This window comes from Anomalospiza imberbis, chromosome 10 (genome assembly GCF_031753505.1).
Source record: "Anomalospiza imberbis isolate Cuckoo-Finch-1a 21T00152 chromosome 10, ASM3175350v1, whole genome shotgun sequence".
NCBI lineage: Eukaryota > Metazoa > Chordata > Aves > Passeriformes > Viduidae > Anomalospiza > Anomalospiza imberbis.
In genome coordinates this window covers 10,600,090-10,623,252 of record NC_089690.1, presented here as the reverse complement: position 1 = coordinate 10,623,252, position 23,163 = coordinate 10,600,090, and the positions used below count along the sequence as shown (strand labels likewise).

General features: G+C 42.8%; 1 protein-coding gene and 2 long non-coding RNA genes across 21 annotated transcripts in view; 2 read left to right on the top strand and 1 right to left on the bottom strand.

Annotated features, from left to right (window-relative positions):
• The window catches only part of LPP (LIM domain containing preferred translocation partner in lipoma), a 334,843-nt gene that overhangs the window by 122,304 nt on the left and 189,376 nt on the right, over positions 1-23,163 (bottom strand). For all 19 annotated transcript variants that reach the window (XM_068200654.1, XM_068200660.1, XM_068200643.1 and 16 more), the window contains one exon: positions 7,229-7,903. In XM_068200654.1, the coding sequence (XP_068056755.1) occupies positions 7,229-7,903 (675 nt within the window). The remainder of the gene's footprint in view (positions 1-7,228; positions 7,904-23,163) is intronic.
• Positions 1,687-2,158, top strand: LOC137479925 (uncharacterized). The gene is made up of 2 exons (XR_011002592.1): positions 1,687-1,822; positions 2,040-2,158. It is a non-coding gene; the product is annotated as an uncharacterized lncRNA (long non-coding RNA).
• Positions 7,898-16,939, top strand: LOC137479926 (uncharacterized). Its single transcript, XR_011002593.1, has 2 exons — positions 7,898-13,532; positions 14,494-16,939. It is a non-coding gene; the product is annotated as an uncharacterized lncRNA (long non-coding RNA).

The following is a 23,163-nucleotide window of genomic DNA, read 5'->3' as shown; positions in this document are numbered from 1 at the left end:
CCATGTGAAACTAAGTCGCTGCCCTATTAGTGTGGATAAAGAGACATATGTATATTACTCTGCTACAAGTAAGATGCAGTTCATCTGATATTTCTTCCAGCAGAGAGAATACATTGTGTCTGGAACAAAGAAGAAAATGTGACTGGAAAGTTTAGAGCCCTTAAATTAATTCCCTAGACAAAAAGTTGAGGCATCATACTCATAATACCATGTTATGTAACTTGCTGTGGAGCCAGGCAGCTACTAAGTGAAATAGTATAAGTTATAAAAACAAAATATTGTTGTGAAAACAATTTTACAGCTTTATAATTCACTATTATTTTCATTTAAGAACAAAACTGTCAGTGTAATTGCAGATTCTGTTTGCCTTGCAGGAGTTCTTTCAGCCTGTGATAGGAAACCTCTTCTTTTTTTTTTAAACTTTTTTCCCCCAAAGGCTGCTATTAAATTTACTATGTTATCATGTTTCTTTATAGTTATTCAGAGGTAAATCTAAACAGGAAGGCCATTATGTGGAGGCCAAAGTTAGTTTAACACCAGAACATTTATGATCAGTAAATGTAACCATATATTAGCAACTGCTTCATACCATTATTCTTGGATGAAACAAATATTATATCAACAGATGTTATAGACTACTTTGTAATCTTTACAACTGAATATCTATTTTTGGTGGGATCTTCATGGCTGGCACTGTTCACTGTGCACCATGATAGTTTTCTAACTTGCCTGCTCATTCAAGTACTGGGCTCAAGAGCCTATCTATGCACAACCACCCCTATCCAGGGAAAAATGATTGATCTTTTAAACTGTGCACAGCCCCCTACACAAAGTGGTGCTTCAGTAACAAACCATTACTATTTTATCTGCATGTGTGCCATTAAAAGCTGGATTAAGACTTCAAATATGCTTCACAGAGGTCAGTGGGAAAACAACCCAAATATAGAAAGATCCACTCCAAATGACATGGCCAAAACAGGACATCACCCAAAGCATCATCTATGCTGTCACTGTGTTGTGAGCATAGTGACTTCTCTTGACACTGCCATTAACAACAAGCCATAAGCCCAAAGAGTTTCACACCAACAGGGCAGCCAGAGACCTTCTCACCTCAAAGAGAAGAGCCACCAATTACACCAGGATGCTCCATGTCTCCTTGTTCTGCCCATCTCTCCTAATCAATTGGTGCCTAACTTTGGACACGTTTCTCTACCCATTCAAGTTCTGGCTTCATTGCAATAAACTTGACAATGACACAGAGGTTATCTGACAGAACAGCTTCCTCACACGCTCTGGTGCTTTGGCTTTGAAAGAATTACAATGTAGCTGGACTCCAGTGTATTTTTAAATGGAAGGAACCAGCTCCTCCAGTAATCAGCAGCACCATCACCCACAATAGCCAGAGTCTGCAAATTAAGTGGCACTCACTTTTATGGGTGCTGCTTTCTGTATGAAAGCTGTAAACCAGTAGCAAGGCCAACCATCCATGTCACATCATGTTACAGATCAGGCTGCCCCTTAGAGACCTGAGCTCAGGCAGTCCCAGGGCTCAGGCAAGCCCCACTGCCTGGAAACCAGCCAGCCTCCCTGTCTGATGCTATGGAAGTATACACTCACTGCATCTTATGACCCCAGACCCAACATTCTTATGTTAGCCTGTAACACAGTCTGGCAGGATCTCTAAAGGTAGACCCTCGGTTATCAAGAGTTAACCAGCACAGAAGTAGAGCCCTTGATTAACTTCAAGGTTGCCCCATGCCTTATCATGTGTGGAGGCATTGTCCTCAGCTTATTTTAAGAAGGAGCAAGAAAGAACATCCAGGTATTATGCCAAAAGCCTCTTTCTCAATTATTCCTCTTATATTTCTAACCCATTGTGGCTGACTAAAGGCTAAAGCTGCAAAAGCTGCATCCTGAAGCTGTAAATTTAAGTTGGTTTTTCAGTATATGCTGACCTGACTTACTCCTGTAACTGCAGGCTCCCTGTTATCTTAAACTTCAAGGTAATTGTTTGGCAACTCTTTGTTTCATTATTTCAGGAAAACAATTCAAATATATGATACCTAAGAGAAAAAACTGATTAATTGCTCTGTCATCAGCTGGTTCCTGCCTAGTATATGGAGTGCTTAAATAATAAAAATATAATACAAAGAACAAAGAGCAAAGTTCTCAAGTGAACATGTTAAACACATTTTGAGCCAAGAATTGGGCTCTTTCAAAAGTCTGGGGTATAAACCAGACTGTGTCATATTTCTGCAGTCAGGATAAGGACACCATCCTGCAAACACCTCTTTGCATCTCTTGCCAGCACCTATTCACCTGAAAAAACCCACAACGATTTTCATGCAGAGATTTATAATAGCTTGAAGAGGAAAACATCATTCTCAATGCCACAGTACCACAAGTCCTGAGCTTCTCATCTTATTGTTAGACACAACTGCCTTCTTTCCCCTCCTCCTCATTTTAACAGAAGCAACAGTATTTAATTTAATCCACCCAGAAGCAATGACAGAGTCAGCAGCTGATATACAGCTAGTGCTGGTTAGAGCTCTGAATTACTGTTTTGTGAAGAATGTCAACATTTTGACATTTGTTGCTATTCTCAGGGTAGAAAGGAACTGCATATTCGTCTGGAAATTTTGAAATGTCACACTGAACTCACAGATTCAACTCTGAATTTCAGAATTTCACATTCTATTTCATTTCACATTGGCTTTCAGACTTTTTAAATTCATTAAATGCCAAAGTAGAATATTTTAAATCACCCTTTTTAATTTTACTTTGGTTTGCTTTATTTGAGCATATTAAAACTATGGGAAGCCACTCTGCCACACTGACGGAACACCGACTTCAATCATCATTTTACACTGTCTCTAAATTCCATCCATTCAAAACTTTTGATACGTGACTTTTGTGAAGACACTTGGGTGAAAGCATAAAATTTTGGGTGAGAATACACTTTGGGGGAGGCAAGCAATGCAAAGCAAGCTGCCTGCCTTTCTCCACAAGTCAAAAGCAACTCTAGGAAGGCATATATCCCTGTGACAGCAGGAGGGAATCTGGCAGACTGCTTTTATTCATCTGCAGAGAGGGAAAAATTTCTAGTTGCTAAATTAACAGCAAATAGCAAGAGAATTAGTCTCGGTTCAAATGTAAGTGTCAGAGGTATCTCCTTTATGTGAGTGATGGCAGACTAAAAATTATTAAACCAGTGCAAGAGAAGTGCATCAGTTGTAGTGAAGGGCACTGGTGAGCAGATGTTTCTGAGGTAAAGACGAAACTTCCAAGTGAATGTCTCCATCACAGATATTAAATCAGTGGAAAAACTGACAAAAGCTGTGTAAAACGAGAAAACGGCGAGCCATCACAGTCCCTTTTGGGCACTGCAAACCGCATGAGACCATGTCAGGGCTGGGTGCAGCAGGCAGCAGAGAAATCACCTCCAGCAGTGCGGAAACCATGCGGTGGCTGAGGTCCACTAGTCATGAGCAGCCACCACCACCCAAACCAGGCCACAAGCATGAGCTGCCTTGTTAAATCCTCCTGGTTTACAGCGTCTCCCCACTTTTCATGGTGCTCACCTGGAAAGGTGTGCAAAACTGAAGGGCTGTCTGAAGAGGAGGCCATGTCCATAAGCACTGATGCCTCTACAGATGTGAATGGGGTTACTGCAACCCGTGGCTGACCAGGTTAAGGAACTTGGGCATTGGTGCCATGTCTGGGAGAAGAGACACAGCTACCAAAGGGACATTGCTCTCTTTCTCCTTCCAGCAAATCTGCAGCAAAGAAACGTGGATTTGGATGCTGTACTAAATCAGAGCTACAAGACACTTCTGTCCTCACCAAATTGTTAAATTGATCTCAAGAGATCAATGATTTTATTAAGATTTCCACCATTCTGGACAAGAGCCACAAAGCTGTCTCAAATGGTACCTAGTCTAGATGTTGAAAATATGAAAGGTCCCTTTAGGAAGGAATATATTTCCCAAAGCCTATGAGTAGAATTAGGACAATATCTGGGATCTAGGAAGAACAGATCTCCTAGAGCCACCCCTCAAATACAGCAGGAGATACATGAGGTCCTTAAAAGGTCCACAAATCTACTTGGAAGATATGATAGTATCTCAAAAATGCTCAAACATGACCAAAACCAGTGAAAGGACCTAAAACTATTTGGAGATATGAGAACTCAACAAGGGTTTTCGGTGTCTTAACCAGTCCAGCACAGAAGCACCTGGTGATAGATGAGCTGGTCAGTGCTGGGAGTTTACCACTCCTGCTTTGGCCCCAGGGCTAAGTCCTGGGAATACTCCACATCAGAAACTGGTTTTGTCATGTGTCAACTATGGACATGTTGGTGCCAGAAATGAGTATACCCAATGAGCCACCCTGGCCTTGTGCCCTCTGCCCTTTGGGAGACGAGAAGTTGAGAGGCTTCAGATTTTGACTTGGTCTAAGCAGGCACAGCAAGAGCATGAGAGTAGCCAAATGGTCTCATGAGAACTCTGCTGCTGCTCCTACAGAAGTCCCCATCACCCACCATCCAGAAGAGAAAGGTCCTGAGGTTTTTTGGCTGTTGAAGCACATGAAGGTTTAAATGAGGACAAGCACTCCACCAGATCATTTCCTAACTAGGACTTGGGCACTAATGCTAGACAGGGTGCTGCAAAAAACTAAAATGCCCAGAGGCTTCACATGCATGAGTGTCACCCCATTAGTGGCCCAAGGACAGAATGCAATGTGGAATTGTGTGTGAGTAAAACTCATTGTTTTCAGCAGGCTTTAAGAACCAGCACAGATTATTTGCTGTTCCCATACCAATCCAGATTTATTTTGGATCAGCAGCGACTTCAATATGATTAGTACCCAGCAAAAACACAGAGCCAGTGTCATGAACCTCTTCCTAGCCAGAATGCCAAATATAAACCTTTTTTTTTTACCCTTTAAAAACATGAAACGAATTTAATGAAAAAATTTGCCACTCACAGTGATGGATCATGGTATATGTTAGAATTAAGGACCATGAACTTTTAATCTGAGATGGATTTGCTACGACATCCTTAATAATTTGCACATAAACTGTGTTCAAGATTAGGCATGCACTTTTCTGAATACATTTAGAAATTGTTTGATATTTTAAAACAATTCCCTTGCAAGAAGAAAAATTCCAAAAGGTCATCTTACATTTTGTGGGATATGTATTAATGATTCTTACCCTTTCTGTTTCCTTAACTGAAAGGTCTCAAATCAACCTTGAAAAGGCAAAACACAAGCAAATGCAGAATCATGTGTGTGTGTTGAAAAAGACATTAAGATTTACATGATAGCCAAGTCAAATTACAATGACAATTCTTCCTAACAGATACCTGGCACTAACACAGCCTTTTTTTCCCCTTCTAAATGAAATAATTCCCGAAGTTGAATTTATGAATGAGTTATTCTGCAAAGGAAGAGAACAGCACGTGGTAAGGCTGGACAACACTGCTTTAAAGGCAAAGCCTGCCATCAATATGTTACAGAAGATTTGAAGTTCAAAAGTGAAATAGGTTAAGAAAACAGCTATTTAGCAGGTTGGAAGAGAAAGTTAGTTTCTGGAGGGATTTATCATCAAGCAGATGATAGTCTCTTCTGCGGAAGAATTGAAACTATTTTTATAGAGATATTTATGAAGTATTTCTGTCTGTGTATTTGCAAATGCCACGTGCACAAACACCAACATGTATATACAAATATATATAGGCATACATGAAACCCCCAAGTTGAGCTAAATTAAATTGTCCCTCCAGCTTTGTAATGCAAATGAGACTAACAGGTTTCTGCTGTTTGTGGCTTGAGATGATTTGCGTTTCCATAGAGATGCTGACTGAACTACAGTTTTAAATTTTTTTTTATATATAAGCCTACTTTTATCTATAAAAGTCTAAATATGGATCTACTATACCTCAGCATTTCCTCAGTGACTCCACTGGAACCACAACCATTTACACCAGTTAAATTTGCTATGTGCAAATTTTGTGTCTTTCACTACTTTTCAATCTAAGCTCTATACCAACTACCTGCAGAACTGAGAGTTTATTGCTTCTCTCCCTGCTTCAAAGGTTCTTGTTAAGGAAGGGGAATAAAAGAGAAAAAGAAGTTTCTTAGCTGCTCGTAGACAATATTTCAAGGATTTCTGTAATTTCTTGCCCTCTCTAAACTGCCTTGAAACATCTTTGCCTTTCAAAGTTCCCACTGTCAGGAAACCTGGAATTCAGGGAAGAACATCTGTGTGTTGTTAGAGAAGGAAATGACAAAAGGACAGGCTTTCTGTTATGTATCAGAAGCTTTTTCCCCTTTCCCTGTGAGCACCCACAAACTCAAGAGCACGGATGTGCTCAGACGTGCCAAGGTGGGCCTGGGCAGCAACAGCATCATTGCCTCCCTACCTCACCCTTTGTGGAACCTCAGCTCGTCATACACAGTGAGGGCCCCACAAAGCTAAAACACCTCCCAGAGCCACATTAGAGATGGCCACCAGCAGAAGTGACAAAAGCCAGGCAGGATCAGATTGGGCAGAGAAACCAGGCAGACCCACTTTATGAGGTCCAGGTACTTGTTGAAGTGGATGGGGGCCAGCCGGTGTACCAACATCGGAGACGAAAACCAGAGCCGAGCTCTGTGGGGACTCATTTCCATGTGGTTTCAGTGATAAGTGATCTTTGAACAGCAACACACCAGAGGACAACCTCTGCAATCACTCTGAACCACAATCAAAACCAGCCTCTCGTGTACCTCCCATCTGCCTGAGGACAGGGAGGATTAATTGTTGAACGAGGGATGTCCCCAGATACATGAAGAAGCTCACACCCAGCCTCTCACTTCATCTTGGGAGTGCGCAGAAGAAAAGCATCCAGTTGAGTGATGCCTTTAAGAGGCATGGCCAGGGAGGTCCTTGGGCAGCAGCATGTCACAGGGACAAAGCCTTCCTCCCATGGGCTGACACCATGCTTCCACATGTGACACCATCTCATTATTTGCGGCTGACAGTTTTTCTAAGCCCCTGCAGAGGCTCTTTTCAAAGCAGATGAGAGTTCCCTATTTCCAGCTTTTAAGAAGCCATATGTTGGGAGATCTGCCCCACACCCCTGATAGCACCACCTTAACCCCCACCACCTTTCAGGGAGCGTCTCAGGCCACGTTCAGCCATGTGGCTCTCCCAGGAATGTCAGTGACCACTGGTATCTCTTACCTTCTGCTGCAGGGTGGGCGGCTGCGGGGCCAGCACCGGGTCAGTGATGTAGGTCTTCTTCGTGCCCGGTGGCTGGTAGAGCCCAGGGGGAGCCTGGCCCATGGCATTACTCGCAGGATACGCCGGCTCAGCCTTCCAGGAGCTCTGCGGCATGTAGGGCGCTTCGGAGCCATTCCTGCCACCGTACCCCCCGTAGTAGGGGTCCTGGTAGCGGCCCTGCGGGGGCGCGTATCCGTAGGCCGGCTCCGCGGGCCGGCCGGGCGGAGGGCCGTAGCCGTAGTTGGGCCCCTGGGGCGGTGGCGCTCCGTACTGAGGGGCAGTGGGCTGGCGGGACGGCGCGGTGGCGTAGGGCTGGCCGGGCCCCAGGCTGCCGTAGTGCCCGGGCTGCGGGCTGGGCGGTTGGTAGTGCGGGCTGGGCTGCGCCGTCCTCACCTGCACGTTGAAGGCCGGGCGGCTCGGCGTGGAGGCCGTGGCGTAGGAGGCCGGCACCGGCTGCGGCTTCAGGGTGCCAACGGGAGTGACCGGGATGGGTGCTGGCTGCCCCGGGCCCTTGGCAGTGGACTTCTTGGTGGCGGTGAGGGGAGGCTGGTTGGGGATGATCATCCGCTTGTGGCCAGTGACAGGAGTGGACACGGACGGGGTGGTGGCAACAGAGCTGCTTGAGGTCCCAGAGCCCTGGAGAGCAAGGAGAGAGACACAGGGTCAGCAGGAGGGGCTGCTTGGGCACTGGGTCGAGCAATGAGGGTGGAAATGGGGGTTTACAGAAACATCTGTGCAGCAACTCAAACTACTTAGGAAAGCAAGAGTAACATAGGGCCACACCTTATAGAATGGTAATAGCAACCTTCTCCTGCTCTGACAGAACAGGGACGGCACCGCAGCAGCAAAGCAGAACTGCCGTGCATGGCATTTCATCTCTCCTTGGAGGCTTCTCCTCCACCTCCTAACAAACAAATTAAAAAATTATACACACACAAAAAAAAAAAAAAAGGGAGGCTCGCCAGAGGATAATTAGGGAAAACCCCATGCATTCCTGTGAAAATGAGGCTGTTTCGAAAAAGAGAGAAAATGAGATTATAGTTTCTACGGAGACATGAAATTCCTTGGGTCCCTAGAGCACTTGTAGGGTTCTGTCCCAATACAGGAGCTCCTTTAACTGTGCAGGAGGCAGCAGATTGGGATAGGCTGCAAGCAGGTCCCAGGCTGTAAGAATGAACTCTGATCAAAGCAAGTCACTGAGGTGTCCCTACCTTGGCTGTACTGGTTGGACACCTGGAGTGACCCCAGAAAAGTTAAATGCTACACATGCTTCATTAAAGGGCAGAAAGTGGGTCAGGATTTCCAAGAGCTTCAGAAGTCAGCTCCTACCACGGCAGCCATGTAACCCTGTACCGGTGCCCCAGGCACAGCAATGCTGGGGCAGCCAGGGAAGAGGATCACAGCAAATACTGCTGCTTCCTGCAATTTGGCCATGGAATGAAGCTTTGTTGCAGTGACGCTGTGTAACAGGCATCATACATCCTTCAGTCTAGTGTACTTGTCTGTCTGGCTTACCTCACATTTAAATGTTCAAAAACACCAATGTGAAAAGACATCTTTGTTAAAGAGCTGACAGTGCCAAAGTTTCTGAAGAACACTGACCAACACTCTTTATGTCTTTTCACTACATCAAAGAAGAGTAACTTGAATTTCTAGAGTTTAGGATTAGGCATATTTTCTTGTTTCTCTATTTTCCTTTATTCTAAAAGAGTACCTGAATTTTATGCCTTCTACAGAGAAATGCATCAAAGTCAAGACATGCAGTTTGACTGCACCTAACACCATAGTTATATGAGGTTATGTCTCATTCAAACTTCCTGTACCAGGCTTGATCTCATCCATGATCTGCTTGATAATCTACAAGTTCACAGCAACCCAAAGGCAGCCTTTACCCATGCTTATGTGCACTCCAAGGCATATGACACCTTTAAATGACCAAACTTGTATTTGTCCCCAGGTGTTCCCATTTATGCAGGCACCCTGACCTCCACCACCTTCTTCCTGGGGAGGGCATGGTGAGGACTCTTTGGGACATGCACAAGCTGTACTGGGGCCAGAAAAATCCTGTGCCTGGTCAGCAGGTGGCGGCAATTAATTGCTGCCAAACCACCCAGAGGGGGCTGGGGGAACTTCAGCCACCTTGAGCCTCCAAGGGTTCCAAACTCATCCTCTGTACGGGGCAGGAGAAACTCATCCTCTGTACAGGTGGCTGTGTCCTCCAACATTTGGTAACCACCTCACACAAAGGAAAAAAAGATAAGTGCAACCCACTCAGTTTCTAGTGCACAGCCTACAAGCAAGTCTTCCCAAGGGATAAGGAAGCTCTACCACCCAACTGGCAGCTCCTCCCGGGTGATGTGCAAATACTTTTTTGCTGATGCACTGGTAAAGACCTTACTCCTGCAATCACACCTTTAGGGCAAAACTCCCACAAGGAAACACTATAAATCAGCAAAAAACCCGGCAAATAAGAGCATCAGTCTGTTCTGAGAGGTGTGAAAGGTGTGTATTCAGAAGTGGGGAATAATAAGGCAGCAAACTTCTGCTGGAGGAAAAACATCTCAATGTATTCACACCCTGACCTTGCTAACAGATCCATGACAAGGCAGCACATAGACAGACTGAAGAGATTTTCAAATGGAGAGCAAGGAAGAGCTGAAGTGTGTCTCAGTTGAACTGCAAGGGCAGAGACAGGTTAAGGGTCTGCAGCCCTCCATTAATAGTGCCTGATTCTTCTACTTCTGAAACACCTGAAGGAAAGCCGGCACTCCTCCATCCCTGCATCAGAAAACAACTGCACCAGCACCCACTGCTAGCAAGAAAACTTGCTTTCTGTCAGAATTGTTCTCCCATGTCAGGTTGGCATTTATGCCTGGGAGTGCCAGAAACTTTCCCATTTCCTCACCTCACTTCATTCTTGTAAATTATAGTAGTTTGTCCATTTACTGTAATGGGATGAAAGGTCCACAATGAAGCACTGTGTAATTACCACCAGAAAAGCATTTTTCTTTTCCATGAGAAGAGGTAGAAGGTAGATAATGTTATAAAGACAATGGCTGGTCTGGGGGAGGGGAAAAGACCAAACCAAAATAACATAAGTGAGCTCTGTTCATCACATTCTGTATTTCTGAATGCAGACTCTGGAAGCAGGTCATGACAGATGCTACTAAAGCTCTTCTGATCCTATCTCAAGAACTGGGGGACTTCAATCTTACATATAAAAATCCACATAACACTTCACTTCACTGATGCCAGTCTCCTGCCTGGTCTGGAATACACCTTAATAATAAGTGATAAAACCTTCTTCCAAAAAAACCCCAAACCCTCACAATCTGTGGACTGGTACCAAGCAGCTCCTGTGTTTGACACCACAGAGAGGATGAGCTGTGAGTATGCCCTCCTGCACCAGAGTCCAGTGAAGGAAGGTGGCAATTTGGGGGAGCAGAGCCCAGACTTTGCTATCAACACCAGAGCGAAGGCCTGAGCTAACAAGTACTGGCTGCACTGTGGCATCAAACCACAGGCTGCCTTGAGGAGGAGGAAGTTTGCATCAGTAGGAGTCCCCAGAGGCGCCCTGCGTGACTCATTCTGAATTCCTCTGAGGGCACTGGGCAAGTGTGTGATGAAAGCTGGGGTTTATTGGGGGGGAGGTGTAAGGCTAGCTGATGTGGTGTAGTAGAGAAATGGGACAGGCTACAGGGAATTTAACACTACTGGAGCATTGATGATTTATGAGGACACAAGTTGGTTGTAGCTCCTGTGCAAGGGCACAGGTGAGGTATCACCATAAATCCTCTGCCCTTTTGCCTGAGAGAGAGAAGGGTGGCCACAGTCCAGCCATGCACTCAAATATCACCCCAGGCTTAAACCTTAAGATTACTAATGGATTAAGGAAAAACTTTATAAATGAACAGGCACTAAGGACAAGATTCCTGCTCTGAGGACAGGAATGTGTGGAAGGACAACAAAAGGGTACTCCGATACCACTAGAAGAGCGATTTCAACAGCTGTCTGGAAGGCACTAGGAGGATAGGAGGGATGGATGAGGCTGTAAAGATGCCAGGTAGATGGAGTAATGAACAGAAGCCTGGAAGGGGCTATCTATATCACTGGGTACAGTCTAGCAAAACAGATGACTGTCACAAATGTTTCATCCAAGTGAATCCACAGAACTTCCACCAACACAACAAGGTAGACTCATCCAAAAGCACATCAAAGTGACTGCTCAGAAACATGAAAACAAGTAGAAGCAGGAGAAAGAAAAAGGAGAACAACAAAGAGTGAATTCACAGGAGCACAGGCATCCCTTTCTCCAGCAGCTCCTGGACAGCTCATTTCAAAACCATACTGCATTTGCAAGTGATTATCGCAGCCAAACATGCTCTCTGACATCCTCTGAGGGCTGTTTTCAGAGGAAGACAGGCTTTCCTCTGCTCGCCATGCCCTGATGAAACTGTCTGACACACTTCGCAAGTGCAAATTAAAACCACACTACTTACCATCAACCCCTTCTTGCAAATTCATATTTGCAAAGAGAGTAAACTAGAAACCCCAGGTGTTGATAACATAGAGTCGCTGAGAGAAACTAGAGTAGGAAGGAGTTAAATTCAGAACCTCCTCTACCACATTATAATACAAAATCTTTTTTTTTTAATGGGAAAGCACAAGAGCCTTGTTTAAACACAGATGGAAGTACCTAAATGTACTGCCTCTTCTACAAATGAATTATCCAGCAGTTCAAGTAAAGGTGAAGTAATACTGACAAAATCAAGTAAAACTCAATCAAATGTGGGAGGGAAAAAACCCCAAAACACTTCTAAAAAAGTTTACCATGTAAAACCATGAGGGGAATAACTTTGCTTGGCAAAATCTGACTTGTCTTTTTAAATGCAGAGGAGGTTCATAAACGTTTTCAGGAGTTTCTTGTACCAGTCATCATAGGGAAAGTCTATGGCATTGTGATGTCACACTGTCCAAGGGATCTGACTTTCAGAGCTGGGTGTCTGGATTCAAAGCTACCCTGGTGGGCAAATCCAAAATCTTGAGTATCTTTGATTCTTTATCCTGTAGAAATCATTTACATATATCTTAAATTAAATTCAATGTACATCTACAACTAAAAAGTCACTGCATAGGTACTAGGGATGAAACCTGTTGTTCTACAGAAATGAACCTATAATTCTTTACCATTTGTCAGGGTTAAATCTTCAAAAGAGTACAGAATAATCATAGTCTACAGCATGAGCATGATTCTATATGATCAGCTGGAATCCATATGAAAAGGACTTCATTCTTTTACTTTGCACATTTGTAGAATTATTTTTATAGAATCCCTTCAGTTACTCAGGTTTCAGAGACTGAATCAAAAATGCCAATACAAAGTTTATCACATTCTATTCAATTCTCCAGACATTTTTTCATAAAGGTACAGTTGAATAGCTTTAGCCCTTTAGCTGTCAAATTATTACATACAAAGATACATTACTCCAGCTCAGTGATTTTCAACCTTTATGCTCGGCAGCCCCCAAATGTTTTTCAGAAGAGACAAGCTCCTTTATGGAGAAAGTTAATCTATTGACAATAAACATGGGTTTTCCAGTTACCTTTCATTGAATTCTTCTTAGTTACCTTAGAAGTGATCCATGGACCCCCAGGGTTTGCAGAGCAGAGGTTGAGAACCACGGCTCTAGCTGGGGCTGTCTTTTTTTGGCATTTCAGTCACTAATTACTCCAGGATAGGAATGAAACAACTCTTCTTCCTCGAAAGGCAGAAACCTGGCAACTACCGGTGGGCTGAACCCAAGAAGCGGCGTTCTCAGGGGGCTGCCAGTTCAACGGGCCACTGCAGCATCTCTCCTCCTAACTCAGCCCCCTCTCCTGCATGGTCCACTGACACAAGCTGGGCTGAAACACAGGGCCAGCTCAGGCCACCTGAAATCTTTTAAGTAGCACTCAATGGTGGTGGAAGTTGAAGGCCTGGGTGGGAAGGGCAGGAAACGGTGAAAAATTAACTTGGCTTTTCCTACCACCAATGGTGGGCATTCACCTTGGCTAGCTGGAGGTGCTTAAAGCTCTCTCTCTCTCTGAAATGTACAGGGTCATTTATTCCATTCTAATACTGAAGCCTAAAACAGGGGAGATGAATCATCCACTGGGGAAATCTACTTCTCTCCGCTGACTGTAAAAGAAGGGTAAAAACAGGCAAGACAAGTCAATGAATATTTAGACAGCACAAGTTAGTGGAGACAAATTCCACAATAAGCAGGTAATTTTGATGTGACTGTAAGAAGCAGAGATCCCTTTTCCCTGCATTAAGTGCCCTGCCACTCAAGCTCAGCTACAGCAATACACCAAAGGGATTTCTGAGTGCCAACAGCTCAGACTATCTGCCAGGATTCTGCCTCATCCTGTAGCCAAGGCATGACCAAGAGAATGTGTTGCAAGTTTATTTCTAGTGTATGAAGGGGGATGACATGAATGGGACACCCTTCCCCACCTCCTCTTCCACCTCAGTGCTGAACAGTGGCTCCTGCTGGAATCGGAGCTGCTGCTTTTCCAGGAGCAGCATCTGGGCTGAGCCTACCTTCTGCCTCAGGTAGCATAACCCAGCTCCCCCTCAGTATGGGAAAGATAACCCCAGAGAAAAATAAGATACTCTGCTTTGAAACCTTGGTCTTTAGGTACCTGAAAATGTGAACAGGCATTTTAGGGGGTTTCCTGATGTGCAGGCACCTCTGCCTCCTGCTGACTTCAAATTCTGTATTTGAACAAGCAGCTTTGCCAGTGGTAATGTATGGCCAAGTTCTCCTGAACGTTTTTCTGTCTGAAATAACATCTGGGTGAAAATGAGAAATCTGGCCTCTCATTTGGGATTTGCAGATGCCTGGAGTCCTGGTAGAGCTCCAGCTGGGCTGCTTCATGTCCAGAGATCCTAAATGGATGGACTGCTCCCATTTAGCATACCTGATGCATTTTCAATATACAGCATTCCCTGGCCTTCTTTATGAGGTCCAGACAGTCCAAGCACACTGAGGACACATCTTCACAAATCTGCACTGCTGCTATGCCATGCACACAGCTCAGTTGCTAACACAGATTTCTTTTAAGTGTCAAAATGTCCTTAGAACCCAATCCAAAGTTTTGAAGTCTGGTCCAAACCTTAAACCCCTCAGCCAAAACACGTTTATAATTTTTTCTTTACACTTTCATCATTCTCTCATTTCTAGTTTACAGCTGACAAACGAGTGTCACGGATGTATGGGCTGTGCATGGATCAGCAGCTACACTCAGACTTTGGAGATGTGAGATGCAATTTGCTGGCTTGATCACCAGAAGCTATCAAGGTATTCAAACAGACTGCTCCCAGGCATTATACCAAAAGAAGAAGAGGAGAAATCTAATAAAGTGTTCCTCTCTGGTTCTCAAATGAAGAGAATGCCTTGTGAATGCCATAAAGTGTTACAAGAACACAACTGCTTCTGAGCTTTGATCTGTTTTTCAGCTGCTACCACAGGTGGAAAAGGAGTCAACATAGTTGTTAATGTTTCCGTCCATAACCTCTTTTGTACTCCTTGTGATGGCCCAGCCTGAAACCATGGGAGATTGTGCACAGAAGAAAAGGTGCTAAGAGTTGACCTCCAATATTTTATCATGGAAAACAGCCTTCCACAACTGATGTGTGCAGTTACAGACACACACCTTGGTTCAGCTTTTAGTGTGGGCGTCAAGTGTTTCAGGCAATCTGGCTTTCTACTTTGCAACACTCCGTTAATTCCAAAGAGTCTCAACACATCTGAAAAATTTGGTCTCCAAAACACAACAGTGTTATGCCAGGGAAGAATTTCCTTCTCAGTTTCATATTTACTTTTTGTTTACCTAATACTATCGCTACGATGACTACTCTGAGCTTTTTATTTGCTTTTCCTTCTCTGATGACTGATCATCTGGTATTTATGAGAAGGACTCTCTGAGAGACCAGTTTTAAAAGATGTGCAAACAATTGACCTAAATACTTTTAATGCTGGTGGACAGTCAAGGTCCATAATTCTAGCTTAATTCATTGAAGGGTTAGTTATTATTTAAACTCTTCTATTTAAGCAATTCAACTTGACCACTTCAAATGCAGTAGCAACTTTATCTAAAAGAGTATCAGATACCAGCATGACACATAACTGTCAAAAAGGTACAGAAGATGCCAGTCAAGAGAAGTTAAACATTTGCTGAATTAATCTTGGGATACTTCTGTAATTTCCCACTCTTATCATTAAAATGACATTACTTGCACCCATCTGGACCTGAGGACTATGCAATGGCAGCCCCCTGCACAGCTTTAATCAGTGGCACATGGACTCAGCAGTAAATTACATAAAGAGCTGTAAAAAGGTACCACAGTCCTTTGGCCACACCAAAAGGCAGAACTACTGAGGACAATCCCAGAAGCAAAGACCACAAAAAAACCAGCACTGCACCATGTGAAGACAAGTCACAACGAGCACAGAGCACTGAAACAGCTCCTTGAGGAACATCTCCTCTAAGTCTTAGCAATGCAGGAATGTCCAAAGCATTTCCATTCATCAGACTGGGTCCTTCTAATGGGCTGAACAAATTCCCTTGCTTAATTTAGGCAAATATTGCTAAGCCTGACAATGGGGAAGCCCCCACCCCCCTATAAATAAGAACTTTGGGTAAGCAAAGTATTTTTATGACTTTTGCTATTACTAAGCTAGTAAAACTTAAAGTATCATAATTACAGCACCCACAGACTTTTTTTCCTTCCTTTTATAACTTTCTATTTGCAATGGAAAAGAAGTTCCTGTGCATGACAAATATGGGCAGGTTTGAGGGTTATACCACTATCCATGGATGTGCATCATGATTCCAAAAAGTAGACTAAGAAGGTATAATGGAAAATGCATGAGTGAGGGAAGAGGTCTGCACCTGTGAGTGACAGGACAAAATTCCACATACATTAAGTCTTTTGGAGAAGTCTTCTACCATTTATATGGAAAAGTTATCATTTTCTATTTTATGTTGAACAACAGACACAAAGAAGAGTCCAAAACCGCTATAAAAACTTCTCATTTCCTACTAAATTGGAAAGGAATTTTAGAGTGTTTATAGAGTATACAAGCTTTCTTCCTTTATTAATTCTAGAGAACACTAAAATAGTGTGCATATGCACACATAAAATAATAGGAAATACATATGCGCCCAGACACTACTTGGTTTACTTTGTGTTACTTATTTGTTTACTATTCCATTTATTTGCTGTATTGTATTTATAACCAATTTATCTCTTCGAATTCCAAAACTCTTATAAACTCGATTTAAAACATTTTCCTACCAGAGGGCATAAACATTTTTGAATGTTAGTATTGTCTCTACTTCCTGTGAAAACCATGTGTTTTCATTCTTCTTTTCCCCACATTTTAAAGCCTGTGCAAATAGCTGTGCAAAAGAGCAGAAGCATCAGTGAACAATTCTGTGTTCATACAACATCTGCTTTCTTATGGTTCACTTGAGGTCCAGAACCCACTGTCATTTGCCAGTATTTTTAGTGGGCTACAAAATGGTTCAAGTTAATAAGTTGAGAGGTTAGCATCAGGAAAAAAACTGTATAGCCACACCAAAAAAATAAGAGTCTAACAAAAAAATTCCCCAAAAAACACAAAAGACAGGCATATGTGACAGAGAGGTTATTTTCCTATTAGGTTCAGTGTACACCTTTCCAAAAGGCTGATGAGCTCCAGCAACAGGTCAAATTTAACAGTTTTCCCAGATGGCTCCTTCTGGGAAGTGGAGTGGAACATTCCCTCATTTATCCGTCTGCCTGGGTTATCACCAGTGCCCGAAATACCTTAATCTTTCCACAGTATCACAGACTCCAAGCTCGATGTTGAGAAATCTGATTGGAAAGGTTTTCTTCCACCTGCTGTAGCTTTTAAAATTAGTCTCCAGGTATATAAATACATACACCCAGATACACAGAAATCCCCTGCAGCACTTCCAGTCAAAACACCAGGGCAGTACTGTAGCCAGTCAGAAAGAGTGAAAGAGAGAGCATTAATTTATAGCACAAGCAAAAAAGCCATCTGTACCACAGAAATACTTGGGTATGAAACAATACAGAAAGTTGAGATTATTTTTAAATTCAAGAGTTAACTCAGAATAATCACTGTTTCTGCACTATTTTCCTTTTCTCATAGAACATATAATTATATTAAATGTATGGTAAATAAAATGTTTACTCAAATAACACACTGATAAAAATTAAGAATCACAACAGTATCACTCTAAAAAGCCTGTGTAAAGGAATGTAAAATCCATTGCCTCACCAGGCTTCGTTCTGTTGCAAATGGCATTATAAATTAATCCAGTTTTTCTAAATATGCCTTGAGGAAACAAGACCACAAATAGCCATTGTAAGCTTTAATATAAAAAACCAACAAAAGAAAGAACAAACAAAACCCTTCTCTTCATTCTTAACCAGAATGCAAGAGCTATGTTTTCAATGACTCCCTTCTCTTCATTCTTAATCAGAATGCAAGAGCTATGTTTTCAATGACTGATATTGCTGACTAGGTTATACAGTTTGCAAAAAAAGTCAACCTTTTGTGATACAGCTAAGTACTATATTCTAGTTTAATACCAGACTTTCACCTTTGCTATGCTCCACTCTGCTCAGTGAGCTTTAGGAAGAGAAAAAAGAAGTTCCTAAACTTCGTCACTAATGACCTAATGAGCCCAATTAGGTTATGATTTGTAATTTTTCCCACTTACACTGCTCTTGGACCAAAATAATATCCCAAAACATTTGCTCCATGGCTTGCTCACTGGGTTATCACAGTCACAGCTTACAACTAAAATATTCTTCCATATCCCTCAGTACCTGAATTACATTTTTAAAAGTGCTTTATATCAAGCCAGATTCTCATCTCGGGGACAGTGGTGCCAGCTCAAGTGTGTCTATTGACTCCAGCAGATTTACTCCAAACATCCTGCCTGCTGCAGATCTGGATTTGGCCTTCCACTGCCTCTGAATTCACCTGGTTTGTCTCCCCACTGGGAACACTGGAGGTTTCTATGCAAACAGTAATGAACCCTACCAATCTGACCTTCCCCAGGCACTAATTGTCCAGCTTTGCTAAAACTCAACACGCTGGCCATCTTGGCAATTCATCCTGCTGCAGCCTGAATGAAAGCAAATGAAACTTCTAATCAAGATTAAATACAGCCTGCACTGGACTAAACCTCAACACCTCCAAGGACTCAGCTCAGCCTGTCCCAGCAGCAGCACATCCAGCTGTGCACTGTGATCTGTGCACCCAGCCACGAACCCTTCTGCATGAGGAATTGAACCCAAGCATGGTAATTCAAAACAAACAGACATACCCTCCCTCTCTCCTTACTTCTTTTCTTGTGGTGGATGTATAAATGCATACTGATGGCTACTGCGACTTGCAGTCTAACTGATTTTGACATTTTTAACTCCAGAATTTGAAACAGTGACTTTCTAGCTCTGGGGCAGGAGTACTAAATGCTAAAAACCTTTGGGACTGGGGAGTATTAATTTTAAATCTGGGAGCTTGGCTTCAACAAAGTTTCTAATAAGGGCTCAAAGCTCTCCAAAACTCAGCAGTGCATGCCCAAAAACTGCAACGAATTTCGGATCCAAAATGGAGTTTTGTGGCTTTAATTCTTGTTTGTCACAGGTCAAATTGAGCTCCAGACGTGAACTGAGGGGAGTGAGGGGAATTCAGGTCTAGGTCTGAATTTACCATGGGATTAAATCATATTTAATTTCTAGTTTGCAATGTATCCTTTTTTTTTTCTCTCTTTTGAGGTTTATGATGTATTTGTATTTTAAGAAAAAAATTATGCACAGAGAAAACATCCTGGCATCACAAGTCATCAGTAAATCTTTTTTCCATAACAAGCCACAAAAATTCACTGCAGGACCCAATTGCTGAAACACAAAGCAATGACATTCTATAAGCTTTCAGAAGTATCATTCTAACCCTTGTGGACTCGATGAATTCTCTAAATGAGTCACTGGCCTCTCAATGGAATTGTCAAAACTTAGGTTAAGCCAGGTTAATTCCCTTCCCCCTTTAATTTAGAAGTCCAGCTGCATCGTGTGGCTTTCCAGTGAAAAGGTCTAAAAGCAGAACCCATTCACCCTGAACAGGAAATCTCACAGGGCCCAGAGCTAATTTTTTTCCTAAAAGCTAGAGATAAGCCACACTTATGGGAAAAAAATGTAATTTCTGATGCCTCATGGCCATGTGATGTAAAAATCAATATTCCTCTTACATGGCACAAATAATTTTCTGCTGAAGGTTAAAGGATCATGGTTGAAGCTAGTATGGCTGGGGAGGGATAAAGGGCATCTGTGAGGAGGATGGGGGGATGAGGAGACCAGAGACTTTAACCAGAGCAGGGATAAGGGAGATGCTGAAAACAACACTTCTAACCAAGGCAAGTGAGCAGATGTGGCATTGATTAAATGGTCATAGAAGTGTTTGGGTTGGACAGGACCTGAACATCCATCCAGTTCCAAACCTCTGCCATGGGCAGGGTACCTTCCACTACACCAGGTTGCCCAAAGCCCCATTCAACCTGGGCTTGAACACTTCAGGGATGATGCAGCCACAGCTTCTCCGGGCAACCTGTGCCAGTGCCTCACCATACTTGGGGAAGAATTTCTTCCTTACATTTCATCTAAACCTGCTCTCTTTCAGTTTAAAGCCATTCCCCTTTGTCCTTACATGCCCTTGTCAAAAGTCCATTTGGGGTTGGGCTGAGGGTTTCAGATAGGTGGGACAAGGAGGGACATCCTTCTGCCCCACAGGCAGTCCTCAGGCACGATGATGAACACTCCTTCTCTCTGCCCAAGGCTACCTGTGACAGCTCCAGCTTCCAGCTGGAACCCCCAAAAGAGAGATTTTGCTGGGCATATTATGCTCTTCATAATGGGATAAACCCTGCTGAAAGTAGAGTAAGTTTTTATACTCCCACCCCTACTGTGAAAGAAGATCACTTGAAAACATCACTGCCTACTTTGATAGGGACTAAACCACTCAACTTACAGGCTAAAATAGTTAATGTCCAGTTTGTCCTCAGGAATGGGTACAACAGAGAATCACAGCTACTCATGCCATTGATGTCGATGGTCTACACAAATTTGGTTGCAACTGGTGAACTCTCTTTAGCCTTCCAACAGCACTACAGTTCCCACCACTGAGAATATGTCCTAAGGAGGAAAGGATTTGTCTCAGCTGTAATAAATTCCCTTTTTTCAAAATAATAGAAAAACCTAACAGCAATTAGAAAAAAAATTAAGGCAAAAGAAAAAAAACTACAAAAAAGGATAGAGGAAAAGAAAATAAATAGTTTATCCTACTACTACTGCAGAGAAACATTTAACTGAGGGCTCTGGACTTCATTTTTAAAAAATGCAGTTTTCAACTGTGCAGACAAAACTTAAAACATAAAAAACTAAATAGCCTGATGGAAAACTAAAAAGAAACTGAAATAAGTTTTCTTTAAAGTGAAAATAAAAATTATTTTAGACTGATCCTATGATATTTTTAACAGCTGGAATTGATAATACTGAACTTGGCCATAATTCTACTATATTTAGCTTTGTATCAAAGTCCACATGACTTTTCCATGAGACAGAAGAATAGATATATAGGCTGATAGACAGATGGATAGATACATAAAAAGAAAAGGGAAAAATATAATTAGGAAAGGGAACATTTTCTTGTCTGTTCTTTCAGTATGTTTTTTTTAATTTCAATTTATACCTTATTATTTCCTATAAGTAGAAACAGATTTTTCTCTCTTTCAAAAAATTCTTAAACAGAAAACCTCCTTTGACAGCTTCAACGGCAGATTAATCACTTTTGTAACCCACAAAAAAAAAATTTCTGGAAAGCATAACTGTCTGTAAATGTAAATGGCAGTATTACTCTCTCTTATGCTAAGACGCCTACACATTTTCTCACTTCCATGACTCAGCAACAGATAAAAGCTTGTAAGATAATAAGCAGCAAACCTTCCTTTGGAAGAATAAAAATAGTTAAAAAAACCCAATTCTTGCTACCCTGCTTAAAAAAATAAATCCTTATAATGTTAAAGCAAATTCTGCCAACAGATTCCTCTCCCACTGGAATATGATACAAATATCCCAAGGACTTCAGAAAAAAGAGGGACCAGGCTCAAGCAACATCAAAATCCAAATACATGCAAACATGAGAGGCTTTTCTTTTTCTCCAAATGAGCAAGAATGGGTTTGTTTCAACAAACAGGAATTTTATTACAGTTCATCTCCTGCCTCGCTTTAATTTGGTAGACAAATGAGTTGAAATTTTGCTCACCTATAATGAAAATTTCCAGGCACTCTTAAGGCAATGCACTCATGCCAAAAATCACAGAAACCTGTGGGGAAGGGAGGGGAATTTCAGTGGGACTTCCCCTCCTGCCCTGTGGTCCTCGTTTGACTTGAGCTTGTTAGAGCCCAAGTAACTTCTCTTTCAGCCAACCAAATCAGGGGCAGACCCTTCAGACCAAAATATTCTTATTTTGGATAAATCTTTGGGAAAAGAAAAAGCTGAAAAAGAGTGGCTCAGACCTCAACTAGGCTTTTGTGATGTCCCTTAAATGAATAGGAATGCTTTTGATGCCAAAATATTGCCAGTCAGTTTGTGAATGCTGCTGGAACAGAGATGGCAATCTCCACTCCACGCACTCTTGTCAGGCCCAGCACATGGGTTAATTAACCAAAGGGTGGCAATCAAAAGAGAGCTGATTATTTACTTATTGAGCAGAGATGCTGTGGACCTGAGGAGGAAAGGGATGACTTCCCAAGCCTCAGTACAGTCTGGAGTTCCTCTTGCTGAGTGTTGGACATTTCCTCTGAGAGCTTCTACCACCTCATGTGCTGGGTGGGTGCCCAGGAATCTGTATCCCTTGGTGGGTGCCCAGGAGTCTGTATCCCTTGGAGCAGCTCATTCTACCAGGAGTGGAGGTTATCCTGGAAATAAATCAGGAAAATGCTGCCCATGCCTGTAACTTCTGGAGGAAGCTGAGTCCAGCTAAGGAGTACCCACAGCCCCTCCTGAACATGCTGCTGGTGCTGACTTTCACATTTTTTACACTGAAAATAGTAAATTAATGGAATTAACCATAGAAGTTTGAGTTTAAAGGGAAGCCCCAGGGTAAGGCATCGTAGGCCATGGGTGCAGGACTTCTTGACAGCAGGATGCTTTGAACTGAGCCAGAGGTAGAATCAAACTCTTCGAAATACATTCATTAATAGAGTGCACCTGCTCTGGCAGGAGGCTGGGGAGCAGAGCCGAGCTCTCAGTGTGGTGCTGGCAGAGCACACGTGTCCCACACCGTCCAAGGAATGAGTGGGAGCATCCTCAGCTCAGTTGCTCCCTATCATGGCACGGGGAGCACAGAGCAAATGCAGCAGCATGGGGATGCTCCACTCAGCTGGCTGCCAGGCGGGTAAAGCACTGCCACTGACAAATTCAGTGCCCCTCATCTTTGTAAAGCTGCAGATTCCTTCAAGCGCCAGATACTTCTCAAAGAGAGCAACCACAGCTGGGAAAGGCATGGCAGAGGGCTCCCATGTACCCAATGACCTTTATCCCAGTCATAGGAAAAGCCCTGTGAATGCTAGGTAAGAACTTGCAGGCCCAAAAATGGCAGTATTGACATATTTGCATTTGTGTCTCAAAACTATGCTCGTTATTTCACAAATAACATATTTCCATCTCCAAATCCAACTGAAAGCAGGTGTAGTCCAGTGGTTTCTGTGCAACCACATCTGCTCATACTCCAGGGCAAATGCCAAACTATTTATTGCTACTTAAAATTTATTGCAT